Source organism: Aethalodelphis obliquidens, unplaced genomic scaffold, assembly GCF_003676395.1.
Source record: "Aethalodelphis obliquidens isolate GAN/ISIS:26980383/991018 unplaced genomic scaffold, ASM367639v1 scaffold33, whole genome shotgun sequence".
NCBI lineage: Eukaryota > Metazoa > Chordata > Mammalia > Artiodactyla > Delphinidae > Aethalodelphis > Aethalodelphis obliquidens.
This window is the reverse complement of record NW_020837977.1, coordinates 11192821-11215112: the sequence shown is the minus strand read 5'-3', so window position 1 is coordinate 11215112 and position 22292 is coordinate 11192821. Positions and strand designations below refer to the sequence as shown.

At 41.4% G+C, this 22292-nt stretch overlaps 1 protein-coding gene across 2 annotated transcripts in view; it reads right to left on the bottom strand.

Moving 5' to 3' along the window:
- The window catches only part of CYP7B1 (cytochrome P450 family 7 subfamily B member 1), a 181442-nt gene that overhangs the window by 65840 nt on the left and 93310 nt on the right, over positions 1 to 22292 (bottom strand). The window contains exon 1 of one of the 2 annotated variants that reach the window (XM_027128007.1): positions 12638 to 12737. The exons of the other annotated variant lie outside the window; for it this stretch is intronic. Coding sequence (XP_026983808.1) covers positions 12638 to 12657 — 20 coding nt within the window. The 5' untranslated portion in view covers positions 12658 to 12737. Of the gene's footprint in view, positions 1 to 12637; positions 12738 to 22292 lie in introns of those variants that run through there. 2 annotated transcript variants of the gene reach the window in all.

Sequence of the window (22292 nt, the reverse complement as noted above, 5' to 3'; positions counted from 1 at the left end):
TATCTATTAAATCAAATTTACTTCTTTAGTAATTTTAAAGACTTTAAAAATATTAAGAAAATACTTATGACTGATTATTACATAATTCATCAACCAATGATTGTGTCATATAGAAGAAGGAGTAGTAAAAATCCCTTCTGAGTGGTAAATACACTAGCTCCAACACTGGGACAAAGGTGCTTGACATGGGGAGTATGGGAGCAGAGCCTGAGAGGGTGCCCCTGAGATACACAGGCATAATCCCAGGGTCACCCACAGTATTATGTATCCAGGTCCTGCTTAAGGGCGGACACATTTTTCCTGCAGAGATTTACCAAAAAAATTGACTTTTGTACACAGCTCCAAGGCCAACCCTCAGAGGTCTGGGACATCTTGTACTCTTGGGGGGATACAGGTAGATCTCTAGTTACCAAATCACTCAGCGTATAAAGGCTAAATGGGAGGCTCCTTAGACAGAGACAGACGAATCCCATATGATATCGCTTATACGTGGAATCTTAAAAAAAATGATACAAATGAACTTATATACAAAACAGAAATAAACCCACAGGCATAGAAAACAAACGTATGGTTATCAAAGGGGAAAAGGATAAATTAGGAGTTTGGGATTAACAGATACACATTACTATATATAAAATAGATAACCAGCAAGGACCTACTGTATAGCACAGGGAACTCTACTCAATATTTTATAATAACCTATAAGGGAAAGGAATCTGAAAAAAATAGATACATATGTCTGTATAACTGAATCACTCTGCTGTACACCTGAAACTAACACAACATTGTAAATCAACTCTACTCCAATAAAAAGAAGAAACGCATTGAAAAAAAACACTGGGGGCTCCTTGAGGTCAGGGACTCTGTTTCATTTCTTAACTCTCAGTCCTAGCACAGTGCATGGAACAGCTCTGATGTTCTGTGTGTCCAGAGAACGAATAAGCAAACGAATAGATTTCAAATAAAATGAAGGTCTTCTACCACAATAATTCATATACTTCTTAAAATGTATCCAATTAGTCTGTGGTTTGTCTTCAGTTTTATATGTATTCTTTGCTCAACCATTCATTAGTAAATATTTATTGGTGCCTACTTTTTTTTTTTTTTTTTTTGTCGGGGGCGGGTATGCGGGCCTCTCACTGCTGTGGCCTCTCCCATTGCGGAGCACAGGCTCCGGACGCGCAGGCTCAGCGGCCATGGCCCACGGGCCCAGCCGCTCCGCAGCATGTGGGATCCTCCCAGACCGGGGCACGAACCCGCATCCCCTGCATCGGCAGGCGGACTCTCAACCACTGCGCCACCAGGGAAGCCCGGTGCCTACTTTTTGATGGCACTATTTTAAGCCCTGGGAATATAATAATTGACAAGTACAGTGTTTAGTCTCGTGAGTTAAGTGCTTCCTGATCACAGAATAACATGACATAGTATCTTGTGCGTGACACACCCACATGCACCTGCCAACCATTCAGGAAATACAGACTACGTGGCATTCTCCCTTGAATCTCACGGAGTGACCTGGATTTTACACAGTTTGAGACCATCCAACGCAAGAGGTTTCAAAGAATCTCTTCAGAGATTTATGGCTGGATTGCAATTTTGTCCTCCTAATTACAAGGGGCAGTCACATTGGCTTTGGACTTTAAACTCTCATTAAATTTACCACCTGGCATGTAGTAGACCCTCAATAAGTATTTATTAAATGAATTAATCATACAATATCCACAACGGCTCATTTGTGATCTATTAATAGTATATAAATTTCTCAGGAATACAGTCTCTATTGCAACTTGATTTCTCTTGCACTTTTAATTCAGTCTTAAATGGTCGTTCACTCCCGTTTTTTTTACTAGTTCACCGCATTAAAACACTGCCTTCTCCCCCCTCAAGCTTGTGATTTAAATATGCTCGCAGAAATTCCTATTAATTCCATTCCAAGTATTTGCACAGAACTGATCCACCATCACCGTCTGCTAATGATGCATCTGTCATTTTATTGACACCCCTAAACAGCTTTATTCTCTTTTCTAATTAAGAGACAAAACTGGTATTGTCAGCTGATGAGCCGACATTTGGGGGCTTTTGTTCTAATGTAAAAGGCAGCACACACTATGCTGTGAAAACAAAAACTCAGAAATGTTAACAGAAAAGCCCACTAGACAAAATATATTTACGTGTACAATTTGAATTAAGATGGTTAGAAGCCTAATACTCATACAATATTTTGAGTTCCAGGGAAAAAAAATACACACTCATGGCAAAAGAGATTCCAAACAAAAAGTGGTGCTTCCTGCCCTAACTGGTCATTAATATTCGGAACAAAGCAGTCTCGTGCTCACTAGACAATCAAAAACCCTAAGAAAGGAAACCCTTTAGAACTGTTCAAAATAATATGCTGACTTGTCATAGAGATAACAGTAACATTTAAATAACAGCTAAATAAGAACTAAAAGTTTCTTACCAAAAACCCATAGAAAGGAGGTAAACAGCACATTTTTAAGGGCTAAAGAAAGCAATGATTTCCTGATGATGATATTAGCCAATTGCCAGAGAAATGATAATTACAGAGAAGTACCAAACTAACTGCTCACCAGAACGTTCTCAAGCAACTGAGGAGGACAAGCCGTAAAAGCTCTATCACCATCACATTAAAAATCTAATCTAAAATCATTGCATGTCAGAAAATTAAGGATTCATCAAAATATTCCCAAAGGTTACAGGCTGAAAGGAATGCGTAAGAAGGAGCCACAGTCCTGGATTTCTTCACGTAGAAATGGATCATAGGGTCTCCATTTTAAAATAAACTCAATATAAAAACCTGGTCTTGCCAAATGAGATCATTGTTATAAAGCAGTCAGCACGCATGCCGGCACACAGAAAGCATCTGATAATATTAGCTGCTCTTATTATTGTTACTATTATTGTGGTGTCAGAATCAGCTCCTTTAGTGCCTTTCATGGTTCCCTCCCAAGGTTTAAAGGAATCCCAGAAGGACTGCTTGTGGCTAAGGCATAATTCTAGCTAATTCTGTTTCTACCCTCCTGTCTAGATATTTTTGCTCTTCTTTGGCACATTAATTCCAAGCTCTTGTCTCCTACCTAAATTCCCCCTCTGCCTAAATGCTTAGGACAGAGGCTCTGATTTGCATGTCCTGCCTTTATGGCTCATTCCACCCTGACTTTGCCTTTGTATCACTCCATGTCTGAGACTATGAACAAAACCTCCCGCACATGTAGCCCAGGGTTAGGCTCCAATTCCTGTCTGTTGAGAGGCAGAGTGCGGGTATGTTATGAGTGAATAAGAACTGCTGTCCACCTGCACCAAGGCTGCCCTGCCCTAAGCCCTTAAAAGAATCAGACCTTACAGGGTACTTGGGGTCACTAATCCAGCAGAATTGATTTAGCATCAATCCTTTATCCCTAAAAAAGTCATTAGAACAAAAGAAGGTACCTATCGTGTTCCCAAAAGCTCCTTTTTGTGACAACGAAGCCAATTTATTAGTTACAAATTAAATGCTGGCTCATCCACGATGACTCAGTGGACACCCATGTCATCCAGGAACTGCTGCTCCCACCATCCACACAGGAGCTGCCATGTGCTAATATGTGCTAATATGACCCAGTCTTGGTTTCAGTAGATTGGCCCAGGGTGGGCATTTCACCTACAATGAGCCAAGATGAGCTTTCCTCTGGAATACTCTGGACAAGCCAAGAGGTGGGAGTACATGCAGTGATACGCAGAGCAAAACAATGTCTACCATCAGTGTGTGGTAACATGACTGCTGCTAGTGATGATTATACCATCTACCTCGTGGTAGGGGAAAGAAGCTGACGTGACAAGGTTCTCCTTCTGAGGTAGCCGAAGGAAGGCTGTTCACAGCCTCCTGTAGTCCTCTCCACACACCCCCAGGCTAGGATGGGTTCGTGTGACAAATACACGGGAGAAGTGAAGGTATTTGACGTTCCAGAATAGGTCATAAAAGGCTGGTTGCTGTTTTGGGTTCTCTCTCTTCCCCTCTCTCTTCAGACCACTTGTTCTGGGAAGCAAGCCGCCATGTTGCACAGGCCTGCAGGCTGAGCAGCTTGGTCTCTGGCCAACACCCAGCGAGGGATTAAGGTCTGCTAACAGTCATGTGAGCAGATTTTTCAGCCCCAGTCAAATCTCGAGATGGCTGCAGCTCCAGTCAATATTGTGACTGCCACCTCGCTAGAGCCCCTGAGCGAGAACCAGCTGGCTAAGCCACTCCCAGATCCCAAACCTCAAAACTGAGAGAATGAATGGGGCGGGGGGGGAGGGAACTTATTATACAACAATGAATAACTAATACATGTTTGGAATAGAAGGTCCGATGTATAAGTATAGCACTGAGTTGTGGCCAAAGGAGAAGCCTAGCATGAGCAAGTAATGAATTTATTCTAATGGATAATTTGGCCGGGCTGTGGTGCCCAGTTGCTTGGCCAAACACTAGTTCAGATGTTGATGTAAAGGTACTGATGGATGGGATTAGCATTTACAGTAAGCTGATTTGAAGTAAAGCAGATTACCTGCCATAATGTGGGTGGGCCTCATCCAATCAGTGGAAGGCTTTAACATCAGAACTGATTTCCTGAGGAAGAAGCAATGCTGCCTCAAGACTGCAACACAGAAACTCTGCCTGGGTTTCCTGCCTACTCGCCTGCTGTATGGATTTTGGACTTAAGGCTGTGACATCGACTCTTACAGCCCTGCAAATTTCAGACTTCCCAGCTCCATGATTGCATGAGTCTTAAATTCCTTAAAAGTTCTTTCTCACAGATACATGTGTATACACACACACACACACACACACACACACACACCTGTATATAAAATATATATATTCTGTGTATATATATATATATAGAATATTATATATATTATCTATATATCGTATTACATGTTATAATATTATATTCTATATTCTCTATAAATATATATATATATATATGTATATATTCTATTGGTCTATTGGTTCTGTTTCTCTGGAGGACCCTGAATAATACAAATACTAAGAGAAAAGCCCAGTAGAGTCCTTACTGGAGTAGCAGAGGAAAGCTTTTTACAGAACATAACGTCTGAGCTGTGCATTTGAGGATGGGTAAGCTTCCGTTAGGGAGTTAAAGGGAAGAGATGAGAGGCCAGGCAGAGGGGATGGCAGACGTCGCTCACCAGTGCCAGATTGACAGAGCCCAGTCTGTCTGGGATTGTGGGTGTGGATGGTGGAAGACAAAGCTGGAGAAGAAGTGGGATAAGCCAGGTTGTGAAGCATCTGGAAAGCTAGGCTAAGCAGCAACAGTCATCCTATAGGCCAACGTGAGCAAGTGGACGCTTTTAAAGTAGGGGCACTAACCAAAAGGCACCCACCTGCACATAAAACCCCAAATTCATTTTGGGTAGAAGAGTTGAGTGCACTTGGATAGGTTAAGTTTAAGATGCTATTAGACCTCTGACTGGAGATGTTAAATGGGCAGTAGAGGGCTTCCCTGGTGGCGCAGTGGTTGAGAGTCCGCCTGCCGATGCAGGGGACACAGGTTCGTGCCCCGGTCCGGGAAGATCCCACATGCCGCGGAGCGGCTGGGCCCGTGAGCCATGGCCGCTGAGCCTGCGCGTCCACAGCCTGTGCTCCGCAACGGGAGAGGCCACAACAGTGAGAGGCCCGCGTACCGCAAAAAAAAAAAAAAAAAAAAAAAAGGGCAGTAGGACTACGAGTCTGGCGTTCAGGGGGAGAGAGGTCCAGTCTGGAGATTCAAGCTTAGGGGTTTTCAGGGTGTAGGTGGTATCCATGGTTACCATGGAGCTGGGTAAGACCCCAAGCTGGGGCACGAGGAGAGAAGAGGAGGGTCTTCAAACCGAGCTCAAGGGGTTCCAGTGTTCAGAGGTACCCAGAGGTGGGGACGTAGGAAAGGAGACTGAGAAGAAGCAGCCCAGGAAGTAGGAGCTGAACAAGGAAGCAGGAAGAGAAGAGTGTTTGAGGAGAAATCAGTGAGGCATAAGCTTGTTTCAGATATAAGTCCCCCCACCCCACCCGGCTCTCAGTGGTTGGAATGAGGAACGGAGCAAACAGTATCCGACCTCAGGGCCTTTGCACCTGCAGGTTCTTCAGTCTGGAATGCTGTTCGTCCAGACACCCCTGTGGTTCACTTCATTCCCGTTGCTGTTTAAATATCACCTACTGAGAAAAGCTGCCCCTGACTCCTACTTAAACACTCCTTCCACCACAATCAGCCTCTCTCCCCTGGTTACAGGATATGGTCTGTTTGGTCCACTAAAAGGGAAATCCCACGAGGATGGGGGGGTCTATTCAATGTCCTCAATGGTGCTTCCTCAGAGTCTAGAGCAGTGACTGGCACAGGGTAGCATTCAACAAACCTTTGTCAAATAAATGCACGATTGAACTTATACACTCCTCATTCCACATACTGGGTATTCAAGAGACAACACAGCATAAGAGAGACAGAAGAACACGGTGGTTTAAAACAGGTGGTCCAGAAAAAAGAGAAGCAATCAGATATGTGAATCTAAACGCTGACTCACCATGAATGGGACAACTACAAACACTGACGTGGGTGTGTTATATTAGTGACTCAAATATAATGAATGAAATTGCAAACAAAACAAAGGTCAAATTTCCCTTGGTTTATACCTTTGCTATATTTCTGGAAAATTCTTAAAACTAGACAAAGATCACTTCGTGTCTGAGGTAGCTAGTCTCTGGAGATGGTCCTCAGTGTTGTTCTCCTCCCTGTATGGAAGAGCTGTTTCTCACAAAAGGTGGAGTTTCTTTGTCCTCACCTTAAGTCTGGATGGGCCTTTACCAGTAGAAAGCAGCCCAAGTGCTGTTCTGAGACATCTAAGCCCAAGGCTGAAGAGTGCTGGCAGCTTCCACTTGCAACCTTTTGGAAGCCGCTATGTTATGAGAGCCCAAGCCATGTGAAGATGCCACATGAAGGAGGTCTGAGGTGCTCACACTGACAGCTCCAGCTCAACTCCCACCCAAGTTTCAGCAGCGTGAGTGCGCCATCTTGGATGTTCAAGCCCAAGTGAGCCCAGCTGACTGCAGCAACAGTCCATGTCACCTGGGACAGAACTGCCCAGTTGAGCCAGTCATCTCATAGGATCTTAGGAAATAATACACTTCTATTGCTTTAAGCCGCTAAAAAACAAACAAAAGAACGAAGCAGGTGGTCCAGAACCATACGGCCTCACTTGCTGTGTGAGGCTGAGCAAGTTACTTGCGATCTCCTTTTGCTTCAGCTTCCTCATCTGTAAAATGGGGATGATGGGAATATCTACTATTGATTGTAATGAGAATTAAATGAATTCACATTTTTAAAGGGCTTACCAAAATGCCTGGTACATAATAAACATGTTGTAAGGCCTTAAATAAATAATTTAATAGAGTCTCGAAGCAGCAGAAATAATGCTAAGATGTAATTTATTACAGAATTCAGACAAGATAAAGAGATTTATTTTTTAAAATACGTAAGGTCATAATCAGCATTCAAAAACTTCTTCCAAGTTCAGAGACGATCTCACCCCAAAGCATCTATGAACGCCATCTTCCCAAGCAGTGACCAGCAGGCACATGGAAGGTGCTTAATAAATATTTGGTGATGGTTTGAATTAAAGTCTGCCTTAATTTTTGTCTCCTGAATAATTCAGAAATGCATAATAATAGCAAACAACTCTACTTCCCAGACATTTCTCTAAAAAAGATATTCACACAGGAAAATAAGCACATGAAAAGATGCTCAACATCACTGGTCATTAGAGAAATGCAAATCGAAACCACAATGAGATGCCACCTCACACTTAACTAAAATGGCTGTAAAATGTACAACCACTGTGGGAAATAGCCTGGCAGGTCCTCAAAAAGTTAAACACAGAGTTATCATATGACCCAGCAGTTCCACTCCTAGGTACCACCACGGGAAACAAAAACATAGATCCACACAAAAACCTGCACACAAATGGTCATATCAGCATTATTCATAATCGCCAGAAAGTGGAATCCAAATGTCTATCAACTGATGAATGGATAAAGATATGGTATATCCACACAATGGAATATTATTCCATTGTTCATATTATTATTCCATTGTTCACAATATTATTCCGCCATAAAAAAGGAATGAAGTACAGTTATACGCCAAGATACGGATGGACCTTGAAAACATTATGCTAAGCGAAAGAAGCCAGACACAAAAGGCCATGTACTGTACGAGGCAAAGTTTCCAGAACAGGCAAATCCGTAGAGACAGAAAATAGATTAGTGATTACGTAGGGATGAGGGGAGAGAAGAATGGGGCGTAGCTAACAAGCTCTTTTTTGGAGGTAATGAAAATGTTCCAGAATCAGGCAGTGGTGATGGTGGCACAGCCTTGTGAATATACTGAAAACTGTACACTTTTAAAACGTGAATGCTACAGTGTGTAAATTATATCTCAATTTAAAAAAAAATAAACGCACCCCCCCCAAAAATTCGATAGCATCTAAAGGTATGTGGCACATAACAGATGCTCAACAAATGTAAATTTTTCTTAAAAAAAATTAGTCCTTGGATAATTCAAAGTTTCTTCAAGTATTTTTCTTGTGTCCATTTTCACTCTGTATAGCTGGGAAAACAGCTCCACCTGCTTTCAACACTGTGGAAAGGAGTAATAAATAATAAAAGCCACACTCGTTCATTGCAGGTCTTTTCCCTAGATAAAAATCTCTCTCTTGCATCCCAGTGGATTTACCCTAGGTTGCCTGTAAGATTCTCTTCAGTATGAGCTCACTAAAGCTGCTAGCACAGGGGACGGAGACAGGGCACCCTGCAGGTCACGCTGCCCTTCCCAGCCATCTCCTGGGTTTGCAGAGTTCCCTCATCCTATATCACAACACAGACAAGTGCATTCAGTACCAAATAATTATACTCAGCTGTTGTTCCTATGCTCTCAGCTCCTATCATCAGCATAAAACTCATTTCCCGACTCAGTGACAGCCATGGTGATAACATAGATGCCTGCACATAAAACCCCAGATTCAAGCTGGATCACGGTACCTGTGACAGTGTCATGGCAGCTCCTGCAGGAGCACTCCCTGCCCCTCCTCTGGCACCTCCCCAAGCAAAGCTTTAGAGATAGGGGCTATCACGGCTACAATTAATATGGAAAAAGCACTGAAAACTAGCTTTTTGTGAAGCTTTTCCATTTTCTAGGACCTTTCTTTCCTTCCTCCCTTCCTTTTTTTTAAAAAAATTCACCCATTTATTTAGCGATAAATATTGATTACATATAGATTACATGTCAGACGTAATGCTGGATGCTGAGGATACACGGAATGAAAAAGACACACCTATGACCTATGACGAGTTTACACTTCATTTTACGATACAATGCACAGCTCCCAGGAAGCTCTCAGGAGTCCAACTTTTGCTGAAGTGCAAGTTTCTGGGGTTCTGGTTTTCTAGGCACTGGGTGCTAAAAAGCTGTTAACTTAAAAATAGATTTTGAGACGTCTGTCATTAAGTTGAAACAGCCTTTCATTGCTTTCCTAGTATCAACTAGGTTTTATAAAACAGCTGTGCAAATGCTTTTACCTTTAAAAGTATTCTTATTTGTCTCCAAATATATTACATACTTTTTTGAGATAAATGCTTTATAATATGTATGAACATCAAACTTTAAAATATAAGATATTTATAACGTCTTCCTGGTACTCGTTATTTAAACAAATAATGAAGTAAACACTTATATAAATTCAAAATACTCATAAGTGAATGGTAAATTCAATTTTATTTCTAGGCTTTTCTTAGACATATTAGTAACTGAATTCCTTCACGACGCACCCACACACATTGCCCCTACTTTCTTGACAGGAACCACAAGGACTTGGCTTCTATACTGACACTTGCGGACATATATCCAGAGACATTAGTATCCCCCAAATCATAAAAAGCGTAATAGTGTACTTTCCCCTTTCTGCACTATTATTTATTAATTAAATCAGTCCGTGTTGAACTATCCATTGTCTGTATTGATTACACACAACTCCAAATTGGCTAATAGTCCAGCAAAAAAGTTATCTTATTCTGGGTTTCAAGCGGTATCTCCACTCTGGAAAATGCCTCAAATACATTTTAGCTGTGTACTTATGACATTAAATATATCTTCTCTTCATAAATAAGAAGAAATACACTGTGATGTAATACCCTTTTTTTCTAACTCTAAAAGAATGGCCCAACTCTACATATTCTGGAAAATAAAACCAACTATTTGACGCTATCAAGTTTCCCATCTTTATGATAAAATGCTCTATTTAAAAAGTAATGGACTGACACTGATGAAAGAAATTAAAGATGATACAAACAGATGGAGAGATATACCATGTTCTTGGATTGGAAGAATCAACATTGTGAAAATGACTCTACTACCCAAAGCAATCTACAGATTCAATGCAATCTCTATCAAACTACCAATGGCATTTTTCACAGAACTAGAACAAAAAATTTCACAACTTGTATGGAAACACAAAAGACCCCGGATAGCCAAAGCAATCTTGAGAAAGAAAAATGAGCTCCCTGACTTCAGACTATACTACAAAGCTACAGTAATTAAGAGAGTATGATACTGGCCCCAAAACAGAAATATAGATCAGTGGAACAGGACAGAAAGCCCAGAGATAAACCCACGCACATACAGTCACCTTATTTTTGATAAAGGAGGCAAGAATATACAATGGAGAAAAGACAGCCTCTTCAATAAGTGGTGCTGGGAAAACTGAACAGCTATACGTAAAAGAATGAAATTAGAACACTCCCTAACACCAAACACAAAAACAAACTCCAAATGGATTAAAGACCTAAATGTAAGGCTAGACACTATAAAACTCTTAGAGGAAAACATAGGCAGAACACTCTATGACATAAATCACAGCAAGGTCCTTTTTGACTCACCTTCTAGAGAAATGGAAATAAAAACAAAAATAAACAAATGGGACCTAATGAAACTTAAAAGCTTTTGCACAGCAAAGGAAGCCATAAACAAGAGGAAAAGACAACCCTCAGAATGGGAGAAAATATTTGCAAATGAAGCAACTGACAAAGGATTAATCTCCAAAATTTACAAGCAGCTCATGCAGCTCAATATCAAAAAAACAAAAAACCCAATCCAAAAATGGGCAGAAGACCTAAATAGACATTTCTCCAAAGAAGATATACAGGTTGCCAACAAACACATGAAAGGATGCTCAACATCATTAATCATTAGAGAAACGCAAATCAAAACTACAATGAGGTATCACCTCACACCGGTCAGAATGGCCATCATCTAAAAATTTACAAACAATAAATGCTGGAGAGGGTGTGGAGAAAAGGGAACCCTCTTACACTGTTGGTGGGAAGGTAAATTGATACAGCCACTATGGAGAACAGTATGGAGGTTCCTTAAGAAACCAAAAATAGAATTACCACACGACCCAGCAATCCCACTACTGGGCATATACCCTGAGAAAACCATGATTTAAAGTCATGTACCACCATGTTCATTGCAGCTCTATTTACAATAGCCAGGACATGGAAGCAACCTAAGTGTCCATGGACAGATGAATGGATAAAGAAGGTGTGGCACATATATACAATGGAATATTACTCAGTCATAAAAAGAAACGAAATTGAGTTATTTGTAGTGAGGTGGATGGATCTAGAGTCTGCCATACAGAGTGAAGTAAGTCAGAAAAAGAAAAACAAATACCGTATGCTAACACATATATATGGAATTTAAGAACAAAAAAATGTCATGAAGAACCTAGGGGTAAGACAGGAATAAAGACACAGACCTACTAGAGAATGGACTTGAGGACACGGAGAAGGGGAAGGGGAAGCTGTGACAAAGCGAGAGAGTGGCATGGACATATATACACTACCAAACGTAAGGTAGATAGCTAGTGGGAAGCAGCCGCATAGCACAGGGAGATCAGCTCGGTGCTTTGTGACCACCTAGAGGGGTGGGATAGGGAGGGTGGGAGGGAGACGCAAGAGGGAGGGGATATGGGGATATATGTGTATGTATAGCTGATTCACTTTGTTATACAGCAGAAACTAACACACCATTGTAAAGCAATTATACTCCAATAAAGATGTTAAAAAAAAAAGTAATGAATTAACCCAGATGCTGTATATTTGGTGGGGGCGGGTGGACAGACAGCCACTCTTATTCACAGCCTACTTTGATCTCAAGAAATTCTAAGGTCCTTGTAATCTGTAATCCCGTTTTCTGCTTCGAAAATACTGGTTAAAGACACACACACACCCCCAAAAGAATTTTTCTTTCCCGGATGTGAAGGAGTAACACACATTTTCAATAACATATATATGTTGAGCTGTGGTTGGAGAAATATTTGAGACTTTTCGTATTCAAAAAAGAATGTGGAAAATACATTTTGGAAATGGAAGAGATTGTCCACGGCAGGCTTATGCTTCTCCTTTAGCTGGAACTACTTTTCCTGTTCATTCCACTGTGGGTTGTGGAAAGAAATATCCCCAGGCATTCTCTTTCTGCCAGGACATTTTTGTGGTTTAAACATGCACATAAGCAATTCGTTTTATGCCTTCCAGTAAGAAATGGAACTGAATACTCACAGTATGAAGGGACTGCACATGTGCCACTTTGCACGGAACCCACCACGCCATCCTCCCTCCTGGTTTTATGAACAGTTCAGTGCTGCGGGATGGAGCCACTCCTGGGATAAATGCTGTTCAGGGGTGGAGGCAGAGGCAGCTTAACCACAATAGTGAGAAGAGTCATGTAAACAGCTTAGGTATTATTTAAATATTCTACAGAAACATCCATAGCTTCATCGAAAGCCTAAATTGACGTAAACATTTCTGAAAGTTGTATTCTTTACCCAAAAGTGTACATTTCCTCATTTATCCACACAAATGCAACCATTAGCTAGGTAACAGAGTTTAGAGAAGTTAAGTTGACTTAACTAAACAGCAGAAAATGAGAAATCAGCTCTCCCTAAAGCTCTGAAATAAAGGACAGGAGAAGAGGAGCCAAATGAATATTCACTCCTCCTATTTTCCTCCTGTCCACTGTCAAAGGTTCCAGACTACCAGGAAAGCAGGAAACCCACTGGCACATGCATCCAACACAGGTAAAAACGGGCACCAGTACAAGCATATAGTTGTGATGGCAGCTGGGGTGGGGGGATGCTGGTGGTCCGAGGTGGGATGGGGATGACCTCCAAAGCCCTTTCCAAGTCTACATGCAATAGGCTACTTTCTGCTCACCTCTGTCTCCCAAGTGCCTGAGACAACCTGGGTGTATAAAGGAACACATTCAGGGAAAGGGGAATGGCACAGAAAGTACCTTCCACATCAACCTTGTTAGCCTGAGGAACTAACAAGTGTGTGTCCAGCACAGCACCCTTGGGCTCATCAGAGCATCAAGGATGAACAGGTGCTGATTTCTCCCTCAGCCCAGCCTCTCCCACCTGCAGAGGAGTTAAGTCATGGTTTCAGGCCTCCTGCTTCATAACTGTTAGATCAGGGGGCCCACACCACTCACAACTCCTCAATAGCGACCGTGCTTATCACAGGGTTTCTGGGAATACCCGCAGGGCTGTACTTTCTAACAAAGGTGTTTATACTGGAAGGTGCAGAGTGCTGATATCTAGATTCTATCTCAAAGTGCTGAAGCCAATCAGCATTAACCATGTGTCCTCTGTGGGCAAAACATTATTAGAAAAGAAATTCACAGATGCACTAAGGAGACAGACTCATGGAAATGAATATCCAGTACACTGACAATTGGTGCCTGCCCAAAACAGCCCCAGCTATCCACCTTCCATTGCTCCTGATTCCATTCTCATGAAGCAGCCTTTGCAAGACCAACATGACACGCTAGTATTTGTGTCCCTGAAAGGGTCCAGCTCCAGCGAGAACGAGGCCCTGGAGCAGAGGATGGAGCCGGGTCCTCGCTCTGGCCTGCCAGCTGCTTCCCTCAATACTGCTAGCTCAGTCGTCTGCAACAGCAACAGAAACCGGCCAGAGACATTTCAAAGAACATCTCAGAGGAGCGCAGAGAGAGCAGAAGCTGCATCACAGCGGACTGAGTGGATCACAGCTATAGCCGTGGAAAGGTAAAAATAAACTCAAGCTGCTTTTCTACAACTTTCTCTGACTATCACACTGCGTACGCCTTCAAAGAGAGCAGAAGAGGGGAGGAAGTCTGCTGAAGCCATTCTGTGCGTTGTAATTATCTGTAATTTTCACGAGCAGGGACCCAGACTATTTTTTCACTGCCTCTCTGCGCAGCACAAAGCACTGGGGCTGGTTCATGACAGGTGCTCAATAAATATGTGAATGGATGGATCGATGAGAAATGAATGAGGGTCCCTAATTCTCCTAACCTGTCCTCGAGCCACAAATGACTCCTCCAGGGGCTAATGCAGACCCTTCCAGTCTACTAGGGTGAAAAGCGCTTTTCCATTTCCAGCACTTCATATTTATTTATTTATTTAATTTTTTTTTCTTTTTGCGGTACACGGGCCTCTCACTGTTGTGGCCTCTCCCATTGCGGAGCACAGGCTCCGGACGCGCAGGCTCAGCGGCCATGGCTCACAGGCCCAGCCGCTCCGCGGCATGTGGGATCTTCCCAGACCAGGGCACGAACCCGTGTCTCCTGCATCGGCAGGTGGACCCCCAACCACTGCACCACCAGGGAAGCCCCAGCACTTCATATTTAGATTCAAATTGTCCAGACCCATCTAGGTTCTGCCAAGTGTCACAGTCTTGAGACCACCTGCTTCTTTGCTCTCAGGGCAATGACCTCTTCTCATTTGCAATCACTGTTCTCCAAAGGAAGCCCCATTACGACCATTTGTGGAGCATAACCATGACAATGAAGTGCTGTCGTGCAGAAATCTGAGGGTGTGGCTAGCGGGAGTGTCAAGGCCCCCCCCCCCCCAGCATGGGTGTACCTGCATGCATGTGTGTGTGTGTGTGGGTATGTGTGTGGGGGCGTGTGTGTGTGTGTGTGTGTGTGTGTGTGTGTGTGCTGGCCCAGAGCCTTCAGAGGCAGGGGTTCCTTTTATCCAGCCCTTCAAGCTTAGGGCCACAGCAATGCTTACGTAGCACCATTGGACAAGGAGGTTAATTCTCAGAGATGGCATTTAAATAATACTTTCACCTACTATTGAAAACAAGAATTGTACACCTGTAACATATAATGTTGTACAGAAACTATACTTCAATTAAAAATAACCCCAAAACAGAAAAAACAAAAAACCCAAACAAGAATAAAAATCATTATACACTTAAAGTTATGGGTGAACTGGGAGCGGGGTGAGAAAGGACCATAATATATACATGGAATGGGTTAACAATGAGCTTAGAATGCATATTTCAAGACAGTTCAAGAAAATAAATGTTTAAGAAAAATGAAGACTAATGCCACACACACCTACATATATATATACATATATACACACATATATACACACACACACACAGTTGTGTGTGCATACATGCCTGATGGCCTCCTAAGCCCACTAGCTAATTAACCTGGTCCTCCCAGGAATCCTGTGAGGAAGACAGATAGTAACAGTCTTCCCATCTTAAGAAGAGAAAACTGAGGTCTAAAGTGACCTGCTTAAGGCCAGATGGCTAGTAAATAGTGACAAGATGATAACTGGGTCTTTTGCTCCCCAGTCCAGCGTGTTTATTTAGTTAATCTCTCCTCAATATGCATGGAGGCTTGGGAGACAAAATTACCATCAGCCCTCTTTCAAAAGGGCAACTAAAAAGAAAGGGAGAATAAGGCAATGGGTTCAAGTCTACTATTTTACTAAGCTCTCCAGGTTCTATACCTATTGAATATTTCATGAACATGAAGACGTCCTGTAATTGCTTCATTCCTGCCCCAAATTCAAAGACAAAAATAATTTAATTTTGAACTTTTTGTAGTATGAGCTGATTAGACAATATCATCTGCAACAAACTTTTAATTATATGCTTAGGGTCAAACATTTGAAACCTTATTTTCATTAAACTGGTACTGCCATCAACTCTGCTTTTTAATTTTGAATACAGCTCCTTTTCTATTTATCCCAACCGTATATTCAGCTCAGAAGCAAAATCTTCCAACTCCTCCCTTGCTCTGGATAAGGGTGAATAAGTGAGTTCTGTTAAGTTGCTGTTGTACGTTAGTTTGAAAGGCAATGCCGCCTGTTCTCTGATTGGGTTGTCAGGAAGGTATGGAGATGCAGTGAAAAATACGAGGATGCTACTAGGCCTAGGTACAGACTGTTGTCCGTGCTGGTCCACGATGAGACACAGAACATGAGGGGAAGCGTTTAGAAACTCTCACAGCAATTTCACAGAGTAGTTTTATGTCTGATGACTATAATAATAAAAAATTAGGTAGTATTTCAAATGCTTTTTATTTCACTTTTCTGGTCATTTATTTTTATTGTATTTTACAGAAGTACTGATCCACGACCAACTGGAAAAGGAATAAAAGAATGTGTCCACCGCCACAGAGAGTTTGAGAAGCACTGTGCTGGGCAAGTCCGCCAGCCCTTCTGAGTCAGGTTTTAGTTGAGAGGAATCTAATGATTTCCTACAATATCAAAGATACCTATCAAACTCTTAGAGGAAAACATAGGCAGAACACTCTATGACATAAATCACAGCAAGATCCATTTTGACCCACCTCCTAGAGAAACGGAAATAAAAATAAACAAATGGGACCTAATGAAAGTTCAAAGCTTTTGCACAGCAAAGGAAACCATAAACAAGACCAAAAGACAACCCTCAGAATGGGAGAAAATATTTGCAAATGAAGCAACTGACAAAGGATTAATCTACAAAATTTATAAGCAGCTCATGCAGCTCAATAACAAAAAACCAAACAACTCAATCCAAAAATGGGCAGAAGACCTAAATAGACATTTCTCCAAAGAAGATATACAGATGGCCAACAAACACATGAAAGAACGCTCAACATCACTAATCATTAGAGAAATGCAAATCAAAACTACAATGAGATATCATCTCACACCAGTCAGAATGTCCATCATCAAAAAATCTACAAACAATAAATGCTGGAGAGGGTGTGGAGAAAAGGGAACACTCTTGCACTGCTGGTGGGAATGTAAATTGATACAGCCACTATGGAGAACAGTATGGAGGTTCCTTAAAAAACTACAAATAGAACTACCATATGACCCAGCAATCCCACTACTAGGCATATAGCCTGAGAAAACCATAATTCAAAAAGAGTCATGTTCCAAAATGTTCACTGCAGCTCTATTTACAATAGCCAGGACATGGAAGCAACCTAAGTGTCCATCATCGGATGAATGGATAAAGAAGATGTGGCACATATATACTATGGAATATTACTCAACCATAAAAAGAAATGAAACTGAGTTATTTGTAGTGAGGTGGATGGACCTAGAGTCTGTCATACAGAGTGAAGTAGGTCAGAAAGAGAAAGACAAATACCATATGCTAACACATATATATATGGAATTTAAGAAAAAAAAATGTCATGAAGAACCTAGGGGTAAGACAGGAATAAAGACACAGACCTACTACAGAATGGACTTGAGGACACAGGGAGGGGGAAGGGTAAGCTGGGACAAAGTGAGAGAGTGGCATGGACATATATACACTACCAAATGTAAAATAGATAGCTAGTGGGAAGCAGCCACATAGCACAGGGAGATCAGCTCGGTGCTTTGTGACCACCTAGAGGGCTGGGAAAGGGAGGGTGGGAGGGAGACGCAAGAGGGAAGAGATATGGGGATATATGTATATGTATAGCCGATTCCCTTCGTTATAAAGCAGAAACTAACACACCACTGTAAAGCAATTATACTCCAATAAATATATAATAAAAAAATGATACCTGTATCTCAATATGAGAACGTAAGTTAAATGTAACTCACGTTACATATATATATGTGTGATAACCACCTGCATTGTCAATTACCCCTGGTGTTGTGGGTCCTCTGCCTTCTGCATACACGGATAGTGAGAAGCAAAATAACCCTGCAATAAATCAAATCAAAGGTCACTAAGGTGTAAGGTGGGATATTTAAGCAAAAGCCAAAGGGCCCTGCTGGAAGCCTGAAATTGTAAAAATCTGAACTCTGCTGACTAAAACCAGCCGCGCTGAGAAGGGAACACTGCCCCTGCCCTCCCTCTGCTCTCTGGAGCCGAGGTGAAGTAAGCAGGTGGTTTCAGCTCAGTTCCTCATTTATAAACCGGCTCAGCGAAAATACACACACAGAGCCACGTGTTTGGTGGTCTCAGAAGAGGGGCTGAGGACTGACCGGACATGAGACACAATTACCCTCTCACCCTCCAAGGAAGTCCCCGCAGGTTAGGGGTGATGGATATCAGCAGGTCAGCATGAAAAATGCCAGCACAGCTGCTGCTCTGTGGGGAGGGCCTGAGGGGGAAAGAGAAGGTTCTCACTTCCATATGACTTCTCTCACCCGCACTAGAATGGACTTAAGAAAACAAGTGATCACGTTATCCCTAATATATGTTCTTGAATCCCTCATGGTCCTTCAGATTCTAAATCTCTGTTATCTGGAGGAAGCATTTTAAGTTATCACCTTTGAAAGTTGTACTTTCTTTTAAAGAGCAAAATAAAATAGGAAAACTTCCGTTGGGGGGGGCTGTAAAATGAGGGACCTGATGACACTGAGTTCGATTATTTTGTATTTTTATTATTTTGTATGACATTTTGCATGCATACGATTTCTGGGTAGACAATGGATATATTATCAACCCTCTAATAAAGCCTGTGTTTCCTGTTCTCATGGGTTTCTTGGGCATTCGTGACAATGCGGACTCCCCCTAGTGGCCAAAGTAATATACGTAAATGCACAGGTTTGCTGACAAAAAAGGTTTATCTTTTGTAAACCTGTATGTTTTCAAAAGAAAATAATCTTTTGTACAATTTCTTTTGGAAGTAGTTCAAATGAAGTAGTTATATATAAATCTAAGAAAATGTAAAATGTAGATTTTATTCTTAAATTATTAAGTGTATATGGTAAATGCTATATTTAGCTTATCATTCTTATAATTGATTAGACATGAATTCATCCTTCTGAATTTATAATGTTAAATGTTCAGCATAAAGAAGACTCATTATGAAATTTATTAATAAAGCCATGATTATTCTTTACCAATACCAGCGCTTAGTATTTAGGTGATTGAATTTCCACAGACAGATTATTTCCAAAGCAGATATCAGGTCATTCAGCAGAATCATGATAATCTGATGTCTTCAATGAAGGCTTTATTTTACGTAACAAACATGTACCCTTTAAGGTGAAATTACAGATTCCTAAAATACTAGAATTGAAAGTTCTGATTAAAGGAGATAATATGTTTGGAAATGCTATAAACTGCAAAGTAAGAACTTGGATATAAATGATTATTTTTGCCATCTAATCCTAAGACTTTGTTTTATGGGTGAACTATAAAAACCTGGGAACCAGAGAGCTCAAATGACTTGCTCTTGGGTCACTGAACTAGTGAAGCAGAAGAGGGAGCTGGAATCCGGGTACCACGACTCTATCTTTTCAGACCACATATGACTGAGGAGAAATAATCCTAGTTTTACCAGCATCCTTCCTTTAAGTTTGCATCTTTGCACAGACTTGTGACTATAATGTATGCAGACGGATTCCCACATAACAGAGTCTCTTTCCTTTGGACATATCACTTACAGTTTTTTACATTTTATCGATTATTTAAGCATTTTTAGAAGCATTTACTAACTGACAGAACAAACTCCTAGGGAATTTCTTTGATGGAATGAAAATGAAAAATAAGTAATTAATAATAACAGTAAAATATATGCAGATTCCTGGTCCAAATGATCTCTTCATTACTATGGACTTAAGAGTTAAACTCTGAGTTTCCTATAAATTTCTGGGATTTTGGGAAGAAGAAATGATGCCAAATTAGTAAAAGTACTTTGAAAATTTTGGTAAATGCTATAAAAACAAGTTCTTGTTTTAGTTAGCCAAAGTTAAATCACACAGAAAAAAAAAATGATTTTATCTATGGCTATAGTTTCCTGGAAGATGAAGAAAAACAGGAGGAAATCAACAATCCTTTTAGGAAATAAATAAAAATAGAAGAAATTCACAAATTCTCTCCACAAACATGTACGGAGCAGCTGTGCTAGGTGCTGGAGACTGCACTATAACTTCCTCCTGAGAGTTTTGGCATTTGATTTGGACTAGAATTAAAATCTTATTATAATCATAGCTGTGAACTATCACAATTATATTCACATACAAAAAGAGTAATGAGTTGCCAATTCTTGGGGAAGGCCAAACACAGTTTGAATCCTTGAGTTTTTTCTTGACATGAACATTTCTAAGCGCCCTTATCAATCCAGGTTGTAAGCTCTGAGAGACCAGGGGAGTGTGTCTGTCTAATCCACTTCTGTACGTCCAGCTCATAGGATGGAATCGGGCACAGGGTAGGCATCCTTACGTGTTTGCTGAATTTGAACTCCAGACTGGAGATCACCAGAGTTCCCCTGAAGGGTGAAGGGTTGAAAGGCTGAAAGAGGAGGATGGAGAGGTTTCACTGCCTTTGTAAACAGCATGCATGCGATCGAACCACCAGCAGCCGGGGGAGGACATTCAGTTTGGGGCTTCACTCTTCAGATGGGTGAACGTGGACCACAATGAGCAGTACTTATCCAACGATTATGCAGCATCCCCCAACTGTCCCCTACATCCCAAGCTGGTGGATGAAAAATGCATGAGCTCTTAACCATGGGTAGAAATGTCAGAAGAGCAGACAACAGATATCAACACTGATTCTTCAGAGTTAATATGAAACAAACACACACAAAAACAAAAACAGTTTGCACGATTCACTTTTCATTCTTTAAAGGCTGACCGAGAGGGACAAGACGGTGCCGGCTTAGACTAGATGTCTTCACATATTACACTTATCGATGGTGACAATATTTTGGAAATCAAGAGTAGAATCACCTTGCTCCATGTCTCTGTGTCAAACAGAATGCCCAGCTCAAAAAATAAAAAGAGCTGAAGACACACAAAATCCCACCAGTTTTCCAACGTTCCATGCTTTGGATTTTTTTTTTTTTAATTCTAACGCATTATGGGTGATAGAAGCTTCTTTTTACTGTCAGAGAGATCAAAGAGAGGTTGAGACAGACTCCATAAACAGATGCTGCCCAGTGACAAACCTGAAAGAAGCAGACAGTGAGGCCAGATGTTGGGGTGAACTTCGGTCTGCAGAGCACATGGGCATGGTGTTGATTTAGATGGTTGTTGGCAGAAGCTTTAGCTCCAGCAGCAGGGGGAAAAAAAGTCAACTATGGAATCCTTCCCTACCCTTTCCCTTCACTGGAAAACCTGAAACCACTGGTCAGTAGCACTGATGGCTGTCAAAGAAGTTGAAGTCGCCACACCACCCTGCCAGTAGGTATCACATCAAAAAGGAGATGGATGCGTGAACAAGACCATCTTCAGGCTGTGCCATTTTGCACCGCACTCAGCTTTCAACAGCTGTTTCTTGAGTGAGTACAGACGCAAAATAATTATATGAAAAGAACAGCGTATTCAATCGGCGGGCCAATGTTTACATTTATCCCTTAGTCATTAACGGGAGATCGAACTAAGACAGACACTGACATCTGAAGAGTTAGTGGCCTGGCCCACAGGTCTAATTAGTGCCCAGTGGAAGTTCTCTTATATCAAGCCATTAACTCTCAAGAAAGAGGAGAAAGTATTTTTTAATCAAGCAGAATTTCTCAAGTCAGTACTGCGAGGAATATCTAATGGCATGTTACAGTTTTAAAGACTCCAATCACATTATGTGTTAATGCCCATCAGTCACTCAGTCGGAATTGAAAGGATGTTTCTAGTGACCCCAATGTTCTCATTATTGTAAACACTCCTAAATAAAACAAAGGATCTGACAGAATTTTAAATCTTAGCCACCATACAGTGCTAAAACACATAAAGTAAAGAGAGTCTTGCTTTATAATATCAGATAGGATTGAAGACCACACAGTTCTTCTGACGCTTTTAGACATTTTGTCACTTTACCTGGAGAAATATACACTGCTTATTCTGCACTGCCGCTGATGTCCAGCACTTGTCAAAACCTCTATCTGTCAAGGCCTTCACAAAGAGTTGCAAAATGACAGATCAGGATGTCTGAGTTGATGGAGCCCCAGGAAAAATGGAACAGATAGAAAATTCATGACTCTAAACTA